Source organism: Sabethes cyaneus, chromosome 3 (assembly GCF_943734655.1).
Source record: "Sabethes cyaneus chromosome 3, idSabCyanKW18_F2, whole genome shotgun sequence".
Taxonomy (NCBI): Eukaryota; Metazoa; Arthropoda; class Insecta; order Diptera; family Culicidae; genus Sabethes; species Sabethes cyaneus.
Genome location: NC_071355.1, coordinates 84,602,647 through 84,619,813, shown reverse-complemented (window position 1 = coordinate 84,619,813; position 17,167 = coordinate 84,602,647). Strand labels below are relative to the sequence as shown.

At 40.0% G+C, this 17,167-nt stretch overlaps 3 protein-coding genes across 3 annotated transcripts in view; 2 read left to right on the top strand and 1 right to left on the bottom strand.

Annotated features, from left to right (window-relative positions):
* Positions 1-14: 14 nt before the first annotated feature.
* On the bottom strand, positions 15-1,472 carry LOC128742884 (RAB6A-GEF complex partner protein 2). Its single transcript, XM_053839374.1, has 3 exons — positions 1,269-1,472; positions 957-1,189; positions 15-897 (listed from the first exon to the last, which is right to left on the bottom strand). Exons 1-3 carry the CDS (start codon positions 1,394-1,396, stop codon positions 38-40), a joined length of 1,221 nt encoding a protein of 406 aa, XP_053695349.1. The 5' UTR covers positions 1,397-1,472; the 3' UTR covers positions 15-37.
* Positions 1,473-7,496: 6,024 nt separating this feature from the next.
* On the top strand, positions 7,497-9,241 carry LOC128742441 (ribosome production factor 2 homolog). The gene is made up of 3 exons (XM_053838808.1): positions 7,497-7,594; positions 7,653-7,868; positions 7,930-9,241. Exons 1-3 carry the CDS (start codon positions 7,575-7,577, stop codon positions 8,678-8,680), a joined length of 987 nt encoding a protein of 328 aa, XP_053694783.1. The 5' UTR covers positions 7,497-7,574; the 3' UTR covers positions 8,681-9,241.
* A 6,174-nt stretch (positions 9,242-15,415) lies between these two features.
* The window catches only part of LOC128744248 (ribosomal protein S6 kinase 2 beta-like), a 37,091-nt gene continuing 35,339 nt past the window's right edge, over positions 15,416-17,167 (top strand). Inside the window, exon 1 of the mRNA XM_053841103.1 lies at positions 15,416-15,960. Coding sequence (XP_053697078.1) covers positions 15,895-15,960 — 66 coding nt within the window. The 5' untranslated portion in view covers positions 15,416-15,894. The remainder of the gene's footprint in view (positions 15,961-17,167) is intronic.

Below are 17,167 nucleotides of genomic sequence, written 5' to 3'. Positions count from 1 at the left end.
AATTTGATAGCAACAATAATTTATTAACTCTTCAAAATTATTTTATGTTCAGCAAAAACTGCCCACTAGCCTGCGGAATTTGGACTGGCGCTGTTGGGTAAATCGTCACTGGTAGATTCCAAATCATCGTTTCGATCGAAATGTCCGTCGGTGCTTGCCATTCCAGGGTTTCAGTATTAATATTGGTATTTAATTCATCATTGGTACTAGTCACAAACTGGAAATGAAGCCTCCACCTGACAGTGACCAGATCGGTTTCGAACGAGGGCGTCACGTACAGTGGAATCGGTAGGATCATTTGCGTTTGTAGTAGGCCAAGACAGACTTCGTGATGTTTGGTGAAGTTGGTTATGCGCCCAGTAGGACTGGAAGACTGATCTTTCTCTAGGTTAGACGATCCATTAGTCTCGGGAGATTTCAATGCTTTCTTTTTCACAATTTCCTCACACTGTAGTGTGACGGAAAGCTGAACACATTTAACTGTTCCACAACTGAAGTCTAATGTTCCAACGATGTCTTCTCCCAATTTATAAATTGGTTTGAATAAACAAAACCTTCCTACTTTTCCTCTCTTGTTCGATATTAGGTAAAAGTTTGGTCTTCTTCGCGCTGTAATGTTTTGCAGATAATGAAGAGCATACTCGATCTTAGAAGGAGACTTTTTCTTCTCCAAAAATGGATTGTTTGGCGCTAAGTCTTCGTTGGACTCATCGTTCAAAGTAATCGTTTCGTCACTACAATTTATTGGCGGTAGCGGCAGCACTCGAATAGGAATGTATAATGCTTGCACCGTTGATCCAACACGTTGGGTGGCGACGGTGATTTTGTAATAGTATTTGACCATAACACCTCGGTATGTGGGAGGAGTATTCACAGATAGTGTTTCGCGAAACATAACTACAATACAGAAAGGAAAACTTTCTATTTGTCGATTGTGTACTAAGGAAAATAAATACATTGCCTGAATTCACCCGGTGATAATCGTAAATCACAAAACAGTATTTTAGGGTCAGAAGATTTAAGAACTTCACCCTTCAATTGATTGCTTGCGTTAAGTGATGTTGAACCGCTGACATTTTTATTGATTGTGTTGGACGTTTCCCCTGCTACTCCGGATCGATCTTGGATTGTCGAGTTGCAATAGCAATGAATTTGGGCAGTTGCCCAAGCCAGATTCTCTAAGATATCACTGTAAATAACCCAACATTTGTACATATATATAAAACTTCACAATATGAAGATAATATATATTATTGCCTTAAACATACTTATTGCTTTGTGAGGTTGCGTATTCCGACAACTTCGGATTAGTAAATGTTATCAGACACTCGACTACTTCACCGCACAGAAAAACAGCGCTTTGATCCCGTATTAATTTAGCTGTAATCTCAATCATTTTGCAAATAAAATACTGCGTTAGTTTATTACATTATAAAAACAGATGAAATATTATTTTTCTCAGTCAACATTCAACATGATGATGCGTCAAGCCGTCAATAATGGGTGACGTCATATGTTTACTTATATGTCAGTTTTAAGGTTTTTACCGTTTTTAACGTTTTCGATATGTTTGACAAAAATCGCCCTCGTGGCTTATCCAGCTTTTTACGAGCCATAATGGCGGACGCGTTCGTAATTGAGCTTGCTGACGTTTTATCGTACGCATCACACATCGACGCGCGATTTGTTGTTGCTGTTGTTAGATTTTACATTGATTTTACACGTTTGTTTTTATTTTCCCCCAGTTATACCCCGGTAAAAAAACATACGTTTGAGTGATAAACGATAAGTTTTTGTAGCCTTTTGCACTGGGCTTAGCAAGCTCTATATTTGAACAGCGTTTTCGACATTGAGCTTGCTGACGTTTACCGTACGCACACATCGATGCGCGATTTGTTGTTGCTGTTGTTAGATTTTACATTGAGCTTGCAAAAGGCAGTAAACAATGTTTACATTTTTACACTAGAACAACAAACAATCATGAATGTATCCATAGTAACTCCGTCAGGGCGAACTTGACGCTCCTCCAATGAATGTCAAAATATTGTGCCCACTTGTGCTCAAAATCCGCCATTATCCAGCTTTCCACGAGCGATAATGGCGGATATTGAGCACAATCTTTTGACATTCATTGGAGGAGCGTCGAGTTCGCCCTGACGGAGTTACTATCCAGCTTTTTACGAGCCATAATGGCGGACGTGTTCGTAATATTTGGACAGCATTTTTGACATTTCCCTAATACATCGCACGTTTTCTTTCCGCGCGTTCATGGTAAAACTAAGGGAACGTACGGAAAGAAAACGTGCGATGTATTAGGGAAATGTCAAAAATGCTGTACAAATATTACGAACACGTTCGCCATTATGGCTCGTAAAAAGCTGGATGGATACATTCATAATTGTTTGTTGTTCGAGTGTAAAAATGTAAACATTGTTCAATTTTGCAGATCAGCTAAAGAGGAACATGATTGAACGGACAAGTTTTATGGATTGTGGCTTTCCAGTTTTCGCAAATTTCAGGGAGAATGTCCAAATACGCAACGGAAAGTTTCTTATCAAGTCGAGACGCTGTTCGAGAGCAAACTTGACAACGGCTCGACCAACATGAAGTTAATGTTTGCGTTAATGTGTAATGTTTCGAATGTTTAATTCGCACGATTGCCTTCAGCAAATTATGGCCGCAAACCACTATAAAAGTTTGAATCCGTTTAGTTATGTTCCACTTCAGCTGATCTGCAAAATTAAACAATGTTTACATTTTTACACTCGAACAACAAACAATCATGAATGTATCCATAGTAACTCCGTCAGGGCGAACTCGACGCTTCTCCAATGAATGTCAAAAGATTGTGCACACTTGTGCTCAATATCCGCCATTATCGCTCGTGGAAAGCTGGATAGGACTGGGCCTCGAACCTGGGTTAAGTGTCATGTAGCCTTATTCATTTTCCTTGCACATTTGCTACCTCAACCACAGCTGATATAAATGTGCAGGTCGAAATTAGTCGCATTTAAATATTGGTGGCACACGCTCCCACAACATAGCTACCTGTTCTGCAAAATCAGTATGGTAGAAAAAGACAGCATCTGTTAAATGGAAGAGGGCAGCAATAGTAGTTCTACAAAAGCTAAATATGGAGTCCACCAGCTATAAGTATAAGTATAATAGCTAATAGCTATAAGTACCAGCTATTTATTAACACTTACGACTTGTTTTAATGCATTTGTATAAAAGCCTTACATTGAACGTTATATGCGTATATACTGCTTTCTTTAATGTTATTTTTGTTAATGGTTGTTTGCATTAACATTGTTAATGCTGTTTGCATTAACAATGTTAATATAAGTTTTATAAGCAATAAGCTTACTGATATACAGTAGTTTGGCACTAGGTATGCTGAATTATTCTCAATATGCGGTTTTCGGTTAATGCTTATTACTTGGGTTTTCGAGTTTAGAAATTTCTAACAACTGTCAGTCGGCCCAATTATATATATATATATATATATCTATACCTATAAAGAAGGATTTCTGTCTGTCTGTCTGTCCTGTGTTCCTTATAGAATCAAAAACTACTGAACCAATCGGCGTGAAAATTTGCATGTAGAGGTTTTTGGGGCCAGGAAAGGTTTTAGTGATGGTTAGAGACCCCTCCCCCCACTAAGAGGGGGGGCTCCCATACAAATGAAACACAAATTTCTGCATAACTCGAGAACTAATCAAGCAAATAGAACCAAATTTGGCATGTGGGTGTTTTCGGTGACAAGAATTTATTCTATGGTAATTTGAGACCCCTCCCCTCTTTATAAGGGGAATTATAACTCCTCTCCCCTTTAAGAGGGGGGGTTTCCATACAAATTTCCTCATAACTCGAGAACTAATCAAGCAAATGGAACCAAATTTGGCATGTGAAGGTTTTCGAGGGCAAGAAAATTTTCTATGTTGAATTAGGACCCCTCCTCACTTTAAGAGGGGGGGGCTCCTGTACAAATGAAATACCAATTTCCTCATAACTCGAGAACTAATCAAGCAAATGGAACCAAATTTGGCATGTGTGTGTTTTTGAAGACAAATTTTTTTTCTATGATGAATTGGGACCCCTCCCCACTTTAAGAGGGGGGGGGGGGCTCCCCAGATAACACAAAATCGTAATAGAAAGTTCACATTAAATCGTTTTCATGTCAATTTCACATTGGAATTGTATAATGCTTAAAGTATGTCAAATCGAAGTGAACAATAAGTTGTTTTACAGTCGTGCGTGTCTTCATATACAATTCATGACTGTGAATTATAAAGTAGGATAGACAATTGCAATATTTGATTATATCTTAATCATATATTCAGGAGTATTTAGTTGCGTGTTATAAAAACTGCGCAAAATAGAATTACAAATAGTTGTCAAAATTTTCGCACGTATATCGCCTCCACTTTGGTACATATATGTTCTTATATGGCGTGAAATATAACTTTTTCGTTCAGATATGATTTCGTATACCTCAGTTGCAATCGAGATATACAAACCAAATGGTTTACTGGGTCCTACCCAGATAACACAAAATCGTAATAGAAAGTTCACATTAAATCGTTTTCATGTCAATTTCACATTGGAATTGTATAATGATTAGAGTATGTCAAATCGAAGTGAACAATAAGTTGTTTTGCAGTCGTGCGTGTCTTCATATACAATTCATGACTGTAAATTATAAAGTAGGATAGACAATTGCAATATTTGATTATATCTTAATCATATATTCAGGAGTATTTAGTTGCGTGTTATAAAAACTGCGCAAAATAGAATTACAAATAGTTGTCAAAATTTTCGTACGTATATCGCCTCCACTTTGGTACATATATGTTCTTATATGGCGTGAAATATAACTTTTTCGTTCAGATATGATTTCGTATACCTCAGTTGCAATCGAGATATACAAACCAAATGGTTTACTGGGTATACAAACGAAATACAAATTTCCTTATAACTCGAGAGCTAATCCAGCAAATGGAACCAAATTTGGCATGTAGGTGTTTTTGGAGGCAAGAATGTTTTCTATGATGAATAAGAACCTCTCCCCACTTTAGGAGGGGGGGCTCCTATACAAATGAAATACAAATTTCCTCATAACTCGAGAACTAATCAAGCAAATAGAACCAAATTTGGCATGTGGGTGTTTTCGGTGACAAGAATTTATTCTATGGTAAATTGAGACCCCTCCCTCTTTATAAGGGGAATTGTAACTCCTCTCTCCTTTAAGAGGGAGGGCTTCCATACAAATTTCCTCATAACTCGAGAACTAATCAAGCAAATGGAACCAACTTTGGCATGTGAAGGTTTTCGAGAGCAAGAAAATTTTCTACGGTGAATTAGGACCCCTCCCCACTCTAAGAGGGGGGGCTCCTGTACAAATGAAATACAAATTTCCTCCTAACTCGAGAACTAATCAAGCAAATAGAACAACATTTGGCATGTGGGTGTTTTTTTTGGTGACAAGAATTTATTCTATGGTGAATTGAGACCCCTCCCCTCTTTATAAGAGGAATTATAACTCCTCTTCCCTTTAAGAGGGGGGACTTCCATACAAATTTCCTCATAACTCGAGAACTAATCAAGCAAATAGAACCAAATTCGGCATGTGGAGGTTTTTGGAGGCAAAAATATTTTCTACGGTGAATTAGGATCCTTCCACACTTCAAGAGGGGGGCTTCTACACAAATGAAATACAAATTTCCTCATAATTCGAGAACTAATCAAGCAAATGGAACCATATTTGGCATGTGGGTGTTTTTGGAGGCAACCATTTTTCCCATGATGAATTAGGACTTCTTACCTTTTTAGGAGGGGGGGGGGCTCCCATTCAAACGAAATACAAATTTGCTCATAACTTTAGAACTAATCAAGCAAATGGAACCAAATTTGGCATGTGAGAGTTTTAGATGGCAGAATTTTTTTTCTGTGGTGTATTACGACCCCTTTCCTTTTTAAGAGGGTGGGCTCCCATACAAATGAAATACAAATTTCCTTATAATTTGAGTACTAATCAAGCAAATGGAACCAAATTTAGCATGTAGGAGATTTTTGAGTCTTGAATTTATTTTATGATAGTTAGAGACCTCTCACCCCTGTGGTAGGGGGATATGGACTCTCATACAAATAAAACAGAAATTTTTGCGAAACTCAAAAACTAATCCAACTCGAGAAATTCGAGACTCTTCCATAAAACATTAATCAATAACAAGACCACAAAAACTATCTATAGTAACACTAGATCATTCAGGACGAGCCGGTCGCGAGTGTTGCCGGTGACCCGCCGTCGGAAGCGCCGCCCACTGGGGGGCTTGCAAAACTCGAGAAGTGACAAAGATCATCCGAGATTCATGATTTATGTACAACACAGGTTAATTTGTGGCAATACGAAGTTTGTCGGGATATATAGAATGCCAGTGTCGCTGATGTTTCATGGATATTTTGGTGGCAAACATGTTGCTGGTTCGTGTCTTGGATACGGGAAAACATTGTCAAATTGTCCAATAGAAAATTTTCCTACAATACCCCAAAACCAAATCAGGTGATTTATCCTACGTGATATACGGAAAAGCAAAAGGATTTTTTATTGGGTTGCCTTTTTAGTATGACAATCAGATTCGCGTTTCGAACGATCACTCACACTTATGCGCACACAATGTAAATACATAATTTCCAAATGTGTGATTTTTACCACGAGCACTACAGCGACACTGGCATTCTATCCAGCTTTTTACGAGCCATAATGGCGGGCGTGTTCGTAATATTTGAACAGCATTTTTGACATATCTCAAATACATCGCACGTTTTCTTTCCGTACATTCCTTTAGTTTTACCGTGAACGCGCGGAAAGAAAACGTGCGATGTATTAGGGAAATGTCAAAAATGCTGTTCAAATATTACGAACACGTCCGCCATTATGGCTCGTAAAAAGCTGGATACATAAAGCTGTTTAACCCTCGTTAGACACCATTATTCGAACTCTTGGTTAAGGCTAGTTCGGAGTTCGGAGAATTGACTCCGGGATTTGGCCTCCTATGTGTTTTAAATGGGCATCGTGAATTCAATTCCCGTGACGGGAAATGAAGTCTACATAAATATGACAGTTTTCTAGAAGTGTAAACCAAACAGCAGAATTTGCGCTTTCGAAAATGTATCTCTACAAACTCTTTTTCCAGCGGAAAAAATACATTCTGAATTGTTTCCGAGCGGAAAAGGTGAACCACGGTTAATTCACATTCTAATTCGCAAAACACTCTTCCCGCGTAACGTAAACCAATCTTAATTGGGTAGGAAATTATAGCAATATTGTGAAAATTTCTTCAAACCCCGCCCCCTGCTGTGTTACGTAATATTAACCCGAGACCTAAACGAACTTTTCGACATGAAGATTTTATCGATATTATCGTTAATATCAATAGCTCTCTCATCCCTTACGATGTTTTCATCTGCGACTTTCCTTCGTCGTTTCGTAAACGATCAAAACATAAAAACGTGTTTGCTAAGTCCAAATTGATCCTGTTATATTAAGAGAACGTGTTGAATTGTATTAAACTATGTCGTCTGCTCGAATAAAGTATATTACGGTAAAAAAAGAGCCGAACTGGAAAATAACAGAGTTTTATCGATTTTAGGAAACCCGTCACTCGCCGTGGCAAAAGGGCTTTGGATGAGCGGGAACCCAAAACGATTGAAAATCCCAAAAAGACATTGATCATGGAAGGTCGAAAATGCTCCAATGAAATTCGTCAAGCATTGAAAGATCTTTATCTATTTAAAAAGCCGCTAGCTAGTCTGATGCGACGGAACAACGATGTTACGCTGTTTGAAGATGCAACCCCTTTGGAGCAGTAAGTACATTCAATCTATCTTTATTTTGACCCATCTTGACTGATCGAATTTGCCTTGCAGGCTGGCCAAATCTAATGACTGTCACTTGTTTATGTTCGGATCTTCCTCGAAGAAACGCCCAAACAATTTAATACTTGGCCGAATTTACGAAGAGCAGGTTTTGGATATGGTTGAGTTAGGAATAAAAGAGTATAAAAGTCTACAAGACTTTAAGAACGAGAAAATTTCGGCATTTGTAAAACCGATAATTGTTTTTAATGGATATAAATGGAAACTAACCGAAGAATTACGTAGAGTCAGAAGTTTGCTGCTAGATATTTTTCACATCGACAATGTTGATTCCATTCGGCTACAGGGATTGGAGCATGTACTCAGCTTTACGATTACCGAGGATCTAGATATTTTGATGCGATCCTATCGGATGATGCTGAAAAAAAGCGGTCAGCGAACACCACGCATCGAATTGGTCGAAATGGGGCCTCGCATGGATCTAACAATTCGGCGCACCAAGATAGCCTCAGACGATCTGTACAAAACTGCCATGCGACAACCTGCTATTCTGAAGGTGGCCAAGCGGAAGAACGTCAGTCGAGATGAGTTGGGCAATGTTCACGGAAGAGTACACGTTGGAAAGCAAGACATAAACAGCATCCAGACCAGGAAGATGAAAGGCTTGAAGAAAACTGCAGATGAGAAGAAAGAAAACCGTGCCGCCAAAAAGCGTAAGCTTACAAATAATGAGTCGGAAGGTGACGCTACGGATAACGACGTTGATATGGAAGATAATGAAATGGAAGATGACGATGTGTGATTATAGGTTTAGTTTGTTTTTGCTATTATAATCCATCAGAAGTTATACATGTACGTTTGTTCAGTTTCGAGTTTTTTTTATCAGACGCACTATACTGCCGCTCTTCGCATAACAGTCCCATGGCGAAAAATAGCAAGCGTAGAAAACGGCGATTGAAGTTTTTCGTCAGTTTTACTTAATTACGCTCCCACAGGTTATTTTCAAGCGAACCTTTACTATAAATTTGTTAAAATGAACACGTTCAAATGTTTTAAACAAAAATTAGTTACAGATTTTCAATTATCATCAGTTTATCTTAACAAAATAGCAAAGGGACTGACATGCGAATAATTTTCGATTGAATCAGCAAAATCTTCGCATAACCGGCACACTGTCGATAATGTATGGTATGATTTTCGAGATTTACTTGCTGCTTTTATTAAAGAGAACTAAACTGAAGACTAAAAGATAGTTACGTCCAACTCAACTCCCCTCTACCCCCACCCCCTCAGTTCACATGATACCATATTCCAAGTAATAGCGGTGATAGGGGCAATATTGGCCGCTTACGCAAACCGCGTCACAAAACGTGTACCGACTTTTCCAAATTATAATAACCGCCATTAACTTGCGATTTGATATGTCGGCAATGAATTAACAATGCATAAAATATTGATTGACTATGAATAGCTATCAAATTTAAATGTTTAAAAAATGATTCTTTTTGCTACGATCAATATGCTCGATTAATCAAAATTGAGTCAAAGAGATCGGACCATTCCTGTGTATGTTCATATGTCAATATTTGGGCTGACCTGTAATTGGTTCCAGTTATTAAGAAACTGGTGATAATTTTCACTAAAAATGTAGTAAAATAACTGAAACGAATTAAATATGAAATGGAAAAGTAAGGCCCCGTATAGAGTAAACGTGACAGCGACGAGACACGACTTCGCTCACATTCGCTTAAATACGCAACCCTGCTTCCGGCGAAAAAGTGCTGCGTATTTAAACGAATGTGAGCGAAGTCGTGTCGCGTTTAGTCTGGCGGTACCCTAAGGGTTTCAAAAACTGTTGTCTCTCTTAAAAATCTAACGATTATAGTTATCGGAGCAAGAGTGACCAAATTGATCATTTTCAGAATCATCGAAAATGTTTGATTAACTATAAAAATATCGATAATTTAAAAGGGCCATAAATGAATTATCTAATTTGAAACTAAATAAAATCCTTAAGCACATATGCAAATATGAACGCAAACGATATGTCGCAAACGATGCGTTCCAAAAAAATAAGACTTTATTAGCAAATGACAATAACAGGTACAGGTGCAAAAGTTGTTATATTCCCTATTTAATAATACAAAATAAGTATATCTAGAAACAATATGGTCAGTTTATTGAATATAATGCATTTATGAGGCATTATTTCAATTTAATAAGGGGCAGAAATGGATGTGACTGTTATGCGAATATTTTTGAAATGGGACAACACAAGTGGGTTTTGTTTTTCTATTCTTCGCGAACAAAGCCTACTATTTTATAAGTTTTTCTTAAAGTACAGACAAAATCAAACTAATATTCGCAATAAACTCAAAATCACCAAAAATCGCCATAGGACTGTTATGCGAAGAGGGGCAGTATAACAGTTGTTTAAAAAATCATGAAAGCATGGTTCATTTCTCCTGAACATGAGCAGTACATGTATATATAATGTCAATAATGTAAATCAACTGTCGGTCTTTGATTTTTTGAGAACCGCTTATGAAAGTCTTATTCGTAGGAGCAGCATTAGCATTACTATAGCGGCATTTGAAAATGCCCAAATTATATTAGCGTAACGCTCTGTCCAAAATAGATTAATCACCCTACTAGCGACCCTGCCGATGGAATAGGGCGGAGCGAGTGTTCTGTTCATGGTGCTGTTACTCCTTTTTAAGCGAAAGCCTTCCAAAAGAAGCACAAAATTAAAAAGGCGTTACCACTTTTTGATAATCGCATTGTTTGAATTTCCACTTCAGTACTACCGTGTGAGTATGAGCTTAATAAACGTTGCTACGTAGGATTTTATGAAACCAATTTAACACCCTTTAGCAACATAAACTTGGGAAACAGTGATTTGAAGAACTTAATGCTTAAAGTAGCTTCACAATATTTTGTCGAGTGGTTGAGGTCCTACTTATGTGTTCAAATACTACGTGTATAGTTCCTCGCTTTCCTCATCGTTCTCAAATAAATCAGATGTACCATAGGCAGCGATGTGGGCCCTTTGCTTTTCTTGTTGTATTTTAATGACGTAACAGTAACAGTACTCCTGGGAGGCAGATGTAAGTTGCTGCGGTATGCAGTGGACCAAGAATTGTATTTAGCGGTACAGTCAATTGAAGACTGTCGTAGTCTCCAACAGCTGTCGGATATTTTCGTCAATTGATGCCACAAAAACTGATTGATCGCTCTTACTTCAAGGTGTCATATCATGGAATTCCATCGCATGGTTAACCTAATTATATTCGAATATAAAATTGATGAATATCTAAAACGGTCGAACTTGTCAAAGATCTCGGTATTTTTCTCGATGCTAAGCTTAATTATTTAATTAAATTTGAAGCGCTCGGCAATTAGCTCTTAAGCAACTCGGCAGCTAAGTTCCATTTTCAAGAATTGGAAGAGATTTTAAAAATCCATACTGTTTAACGACTTTGCACTGCTCTTTAGTACGACCTTGTTTATTTCTGGTGTTTGATCTCCCATCTTCCTACCAACGCCATCTTTTATCTCAAGGGAGTTGCTACTGCTTAAAAGTGTTAGTGATCGCAACCATATGAAAGAGCGTGTGATGTTAATGTACGATATCATCCAATGATGTCGGTGTGTTTTTTTTACGAGTGGGGAAATCTGCTAAGCACCTGAGAAGTTACAGTACTATCTGACCTCTGAGAAGACAACTCAGGGAGTGGGGTTAGGTATCCCGACCCCCCTAATGGGGCGTGAGAATCCCGACCCACTAAAACCCTACTCGAGTCTCCAGCCTCAATCCTCCCTGGCACCACCTTATCGGTATTACTTCAGGGAGGGGCTATTGTGCTTAACGCATCTGGACTATGGTAGTCATGCTGTTTACTCGCCGTTGGTCGGCTCTCCAGCAGTTTTGAAACTCAAGTATAATCTGGGTAGCAGCCGCATTGACCGCTCCCTAGACGTCCGAGCTAGAACACATCCTTTGGACTAAATTATCCGGAGTAGTGTCTGTAGGGATCGAGCGGGGTGAACAGAGAAAAATATTATGTATTGTGAAAAATTAGAAGCAGCAGCGATAGGGTCGTATTCCCTCCGCACCGAGAGAGCGGAGTCGTTACAGAAATGGAAAGAAGAAAGGGAGAAATAAACCAACTCAGTCTTGTGATTGATTGTGCCGCGTAAAGACGTGTTTTATTAAAGCAAAGTTCGCAGTTGAGAAAATGTCCGTTTATTCGCAAAATCACCACAGTGTCCTGTCCGCTTACTGCCATCATGTTGCTTCTAGCGCCCACGAAACCCCACGAGAGCATTCAAAGAAAGCATGTTCTGCATTTTCCTCTACATCCATGCATTCGGGATACACGGGGGACTCCGCATGCCCGAATTTGTGCAGATACTGTCTAAAACAACCATGCCCTGACAGAATCTGTGTCAGGTGGAAGTTGACTTTGCCGTGGCGCCTGTCGACCCACCCGAATATTTCCGGGATAAGTCGACGTGTCCACCGGCCTTTTGTGGAATTTGAGCATGCCCGCTGCCATGTGATTATTGAGCCCGATCTTGTGGTACTTCGTATGCCTCTAGTTCCACGTTGGTTACAGCATTCTACGTCCTCGCTGATGATGATGCCAATAGGCATCATACCCGCTAGGACGCAGATGGCGTCATGAGAAACTGTGCGATACGCACTCGCCACTCTCAAGCACATGAGACGATAGGTACTTCCCAGCTTACTAGGAAGTTTTTGGTTCTTAACGCCGATGACCACACCGGCCCGCCATACCTTAGTATGGACGGGACCACATTGGCTAATAGCCTTCCAGCGCATCCAATCTTTAACAATGCTTATAGAGTGGACAACCGTCAACTCAACCTCTCTGATAGAGTCACCGTAGACTTCCAACGTGATGTCTGCAAAGCTGACAATCACCACCCCTACCGGGAACTTTTAGCTTCAACACGTCGTCATACATGACGTTCCACAACACCGGGCCCAGTATGGAACCTTCCGGAACCCCTGCGGTGATTGCAACGCGCTACTGATTCTCCTCTGTGCTTTAGCATAGCACACGTTTCTGGAAATAATTTTCCAGAATGCTGTACAGCGACACAGGCACTTGGACGTTCCGAAACGAGTTGGCTATAGAGTCCCAACTAGCGCTATTAAACGCATTTCTCACGTCGAGCGTGACAACTGCGCAATAGCAGATACCCGTCCGCTTACGCTGGATTGCCACCTCGGCTGTCTTAGTGACAGACAAGATGGCATCCACCGTAGATTTGCCTTTTCGAAAGCTGAATTGGTTCCTTGTACCCTCCGTGTATTGTACGAGTCTGTTAAGGATAACCCTCTTCAGCACCTTACAGACTAACAGATGCAACACTTCGAACAAATTTTCTAACAAAACATCGTTTCAATGACACCCCTAAGACTTGAAAAAAAAAAAACACTAGCATCAGCTGGTGCAGTCTTCGCGCTACGCAAAGTAGGTTGCTATAAATTTAGCAATGCTATAAAGTTACTTGTACATTATCTCATAACAGCGCCAGCGCAGGCGAGTGGCGTTCTCGCGCAGCGACTGTTGTCTGAGTCTTGGCTTAAGCGAAAATTCAAAATGATCGTTTTTATTGACGATGGAATAAAACTTCACTGTTACGTCTGTTAGTTTGTGAGCACCTTGTCGGCAGTATCGAGCAGCAGATCGGCCTATATGACGACGGGACACCCGGAGGTTTTCCCGGATTCGGCAATAGGACCCGGATAATTCGGGAGCCATCAAAATAGCCGCTTTTATGGCCGCATTCGGGATTCCGTCTGGTCCCCGTGCCTTGCTCACCTTCAGGGATCTAGCGATCTCAATGAGTTCCTCGTTCGTAACTGTCGCTTCCTCCCCGACCTCTAAACCGCCGTCGCCCACGTTACTTCGGATGTTTGGCATGGAGGCTGACCATCTTAGGCTATGGTGTGAGATACCGGGACGTCGGCCGTGGGACGGCTTAGCGGCCCGAGGCCAGGGCCTTGGCTCGTGGCGAGGAAAGAGGCCCTCGATGATCCGCTCCAGCACCTCTGGAGATCGCTCTGCGGGCGCCATCACGCCCTTGGTCTTTGTCATTACGACCCTGAAGGCATCACCCCACGGGTTCGTATTGCACTAGCACATAACCTTTCAAAGTAGCTTACTAGTAGTTCACTAGCTTTTATTCCACTCTTAAGCGCTGCGCGTGCAGCAGCAAGTGCTACTCGACATTCAGCCTTGCCTTCGTCCGAACGAGCATAATTCTCCTCGCACGAAGGCACGCTCCGCGGAGTTCCGCAATTTCATGTGTCCACCAGTAAGCCGGTGACCTCCCATACCTCAACCAAATGATCAGCGTTCGGATCGAGCATACCGGGATCACCGCATTCTTTTCGTATCGCTTCCACAAACACTTCGGGATCGAAGTATGATGTGTTCCATCCACGGGTGATTGGAGTGTTGGCTCTACCCGCCACCTGCCGCCTTGTTATCTGACCGACACCATAGCGGACCGCCTGATGGTCACTTATGAGTGTAGCCACTGTCTACCCTCCAGTCTGCTATCAGATCAGGACTGCCGAATGCCACGTCGATGATAGACTTCGCACCATTCCTACTGAAGGTACTTATGGTGCCGACGTTGACCTGAAAAAAAGGTTTTTATTTCTAAACCTAAACCACAGAACAGAAGTGGAAGTCTGAACGATTCGGCGAGCAAAACTGGTAACAGAGTCTTTTTTGTTTTCCTTTTTCTTTGGGAAGGTTTTCGCATAGATGCAAATAACAGCAATATAAGCAGAACGCTCGCTGCCAATCGCATAGCAGCTTTCACATGCTCTCGTGTGTATTCGTATGCGTTCGTGTGTTTTCGTGGAAAAAAGTGACTCGCTACCGCCAGGTTCGCTAGTATCTGTAGAAAGTAGCATGTACGAGTTTAGATTTCTACTTTCACTTCTGTTCTGTGCCTAAACCATATAGTTCAGCCACCGTCCACAGGTTGAATAAAATCAGTTATACAAGCGTTTGATGAGCCTGAAATTGTTACTTGGGTATGCCCAGTCCTGAGTTCTGTAGTCTTCGTTTTGATGTTGGTTATAACGGTTATAATCACGAATTCTTAGGTAATTTTTCAAATAGACCTATGTGGCAATGAGAGATTCTCTTTGCGTCTCCTCTCTTCTGCTTTTTACGGCTATATAAATGCAAAGGAACAGAAAATTTTCAAAACATTTAGCTAATTAGTGACTCCGGCACGATTCATGCAAAGCTGGTGTGTTTAAATGCATTAGTATCGTCGTAAACAGCGGAAGAGAGGAGACGCGAAGAGAATCCCTCTCATTGTCACATAGGTCTATTTGAAAAATTACCCGAGAATTGGTATGTTTTACTCTATGTCGTCACTTTACATACAGGCACTCTAATATTGGTAAGCTCTGCATCTGCAAGGAACAACGAACAAGGAACGCGAGCGAAATGAATCATTTTACAAAGCGATCCGGTCGAATCAAGTCGCTGGTTAACTTCGCGGTGTGTGCATTGTGCGGATTTTTTAGATAAGAGTTGATATTTAAGCAATCGATTAGCACGTCTAGTCGCCTCACAAATAGTTGTATTCATGACCTTCTGAATTGTGTTAGCTACTAGCCATTAACAAATAGTGTTTGTAAATTTCCATAGAGTGCATGAATCATTTAAGTGACCAGATTGTCTGATAAAGCAAAGAGTGGACAAGAAAGAGTATTAGTGGTGTAGGGGCTTGGTCTTTTCAAGTGAAGCCCATACTATCTATTGAAGCGTTTCGATAAGGCTGGTTGCGGCTGTGTTGGAAATTCCTTTAGCCTGTAACTCACTTCCGGTTTGGTGTCGATTGTGTTACGAAGAAGTCAACTTTCGATGACTAGCAGCGCTGGAAGAGATCACATCCGTTCAGTTCCCCCGTCCGCGTCCCGTAGTCAACATTATTAGAGCAAACCAATCGAGAATGCCATTAGCAAACTCGGTGGACCCATGGAGAGAGAAAGTCCCACACAATATCGGCGGTACCGAGGTAAGTTTTTATGGATGTTTCCGTCCTTTGTTGACAATTTTAGATGTTTGCTGTGAAGTACTATTTTACTTTTAGGTTTACTAAAAAACTTTTGCGTGTCAAAATTGATCTTCTTAATCTGTAACTTGCTTTCGTTGTCTGTTGTGTTGAAAAACAAGTTGTGTACATATATTGATAATTTTGCCTTTTCTTTGCTGAACTGTCAAATCTAATGTTTTAACTTTGGTTGAGCAATGACAAATGTGCAGTCTAAAGGTTTCTTATTATTTTGGAGGAAAATTAGCACTAAACGGAAAATACCTGGCTATTATACTGAGGTAATACAGGCTAAAGATATATTACTATGTTTTGTTGTGTTCATTAGAATAATCAATACAGAGGCAGGTGCGCTATTATTGTCCTCGCAGACATACAGACGGTACAGCAATAAGTTCTCAAGAAAAAAGCTGGTTCTTCTGGTTGATTTTGATAATATTTAGCACCAGCAATATTATTTGTAACAAAAAAAACACATTCCCCTCCTGACTGTAAATAGTTACTTTCTTTACAAAAAATCCTGGCATCTACCGCAACATATGAAACCACAATAGCACCTCAAGTGGATTGATTTTTTGTTAGGTTTGAGAGAAAAACTAGACGATAATTTTTGTATGTTTTTAATAGAGCATAATAAAAGCTCTATCACAGATTTTATGAGAGTTGAACAATTTCTTATTCTTGCATCGAACGATTTTTTGACGTGCGGGACTACGCCTTTGTTTACTAGTAGCGTGCTGTTTACAAGTACAGAAACAAAATATGTACAAAACGGAAAGAGCTCATACCTCTGTCATTCCTCAACAAGCTTTTAAGATATTCGCATCAATTGAACAAACATTTTCTTAAGCATTGATTAACATAGAGTATATAAAATATACTCAGAACGTCCCTATTGAAAAATGTCAAGGAATAGTGAAACAGCCAATCAGATCCTTTTGCTTTCCAGGTTGATAATCTAATACACCTGTGACTTCATTTGCATCTATTTTATTAAAAAAGTAAAAGTTTTCTTGTCCCAACAGAGTGTGGATTATTTAATTCGATCTAGATTTAGACCAAATTTACATCTTAAAAAATAGAGTGTTGTGAAAATAATCAACCATCGCTTCTTTTCAATCCATTTGATCTATTTGTTACTGTGATTTAAACAGAACTGAGGTCTTGTTTG

What these genes read in the sequence shown, in the direction of transcription:
- LOC128742884 (XM_053839374.1), bottom strand. Translation starts at nt 1,396, where the DNA reads ATGATTGAGATTACAGCTAAATTAATACGGGATCAAAGCGCTGTTTTT. An exon ending in GCAACCTCACAAAGCAATAA is followed by an intron (nt 1,190 to 1,268) that starts GTATGTTTAAGG and finishes GGTTATTTACAG; the next exon opens with TGATATCTTAGAGAATCTGG. An exon ending in ACCGGGTGAATTCAGGCAAT is followed by an intron (nt 898 to 956) that starts GTATTTATTTTC and finishes TCTGTATTGTAG; the next exon opens with TTATGTTTCGCGAAACACTA.
- LOC128742441 (XM_053838808.1), top strand. Translation starts at nt 7,575, where the DNA reads ATGTCGTCTGCTCGAATAAA. An exon ending in ATGTCGTCTGCTCGAATAAA is followed by an intron (nt 7,595 to 7,652) that starts GTATATTACGGT and finishes TATCGATTTTAG; the next exon opens with GAAACCCGTCACTCGCCGTG. An exon ending in GATGCAACCCCTTTGGAGCA is followed by an intron (nt 7,869 to 7,929) that starts GTAAGTACATTC and finishes TTTGCCTTGCAG; the next exon opens with GCTGGCCAAATCTAATGACT.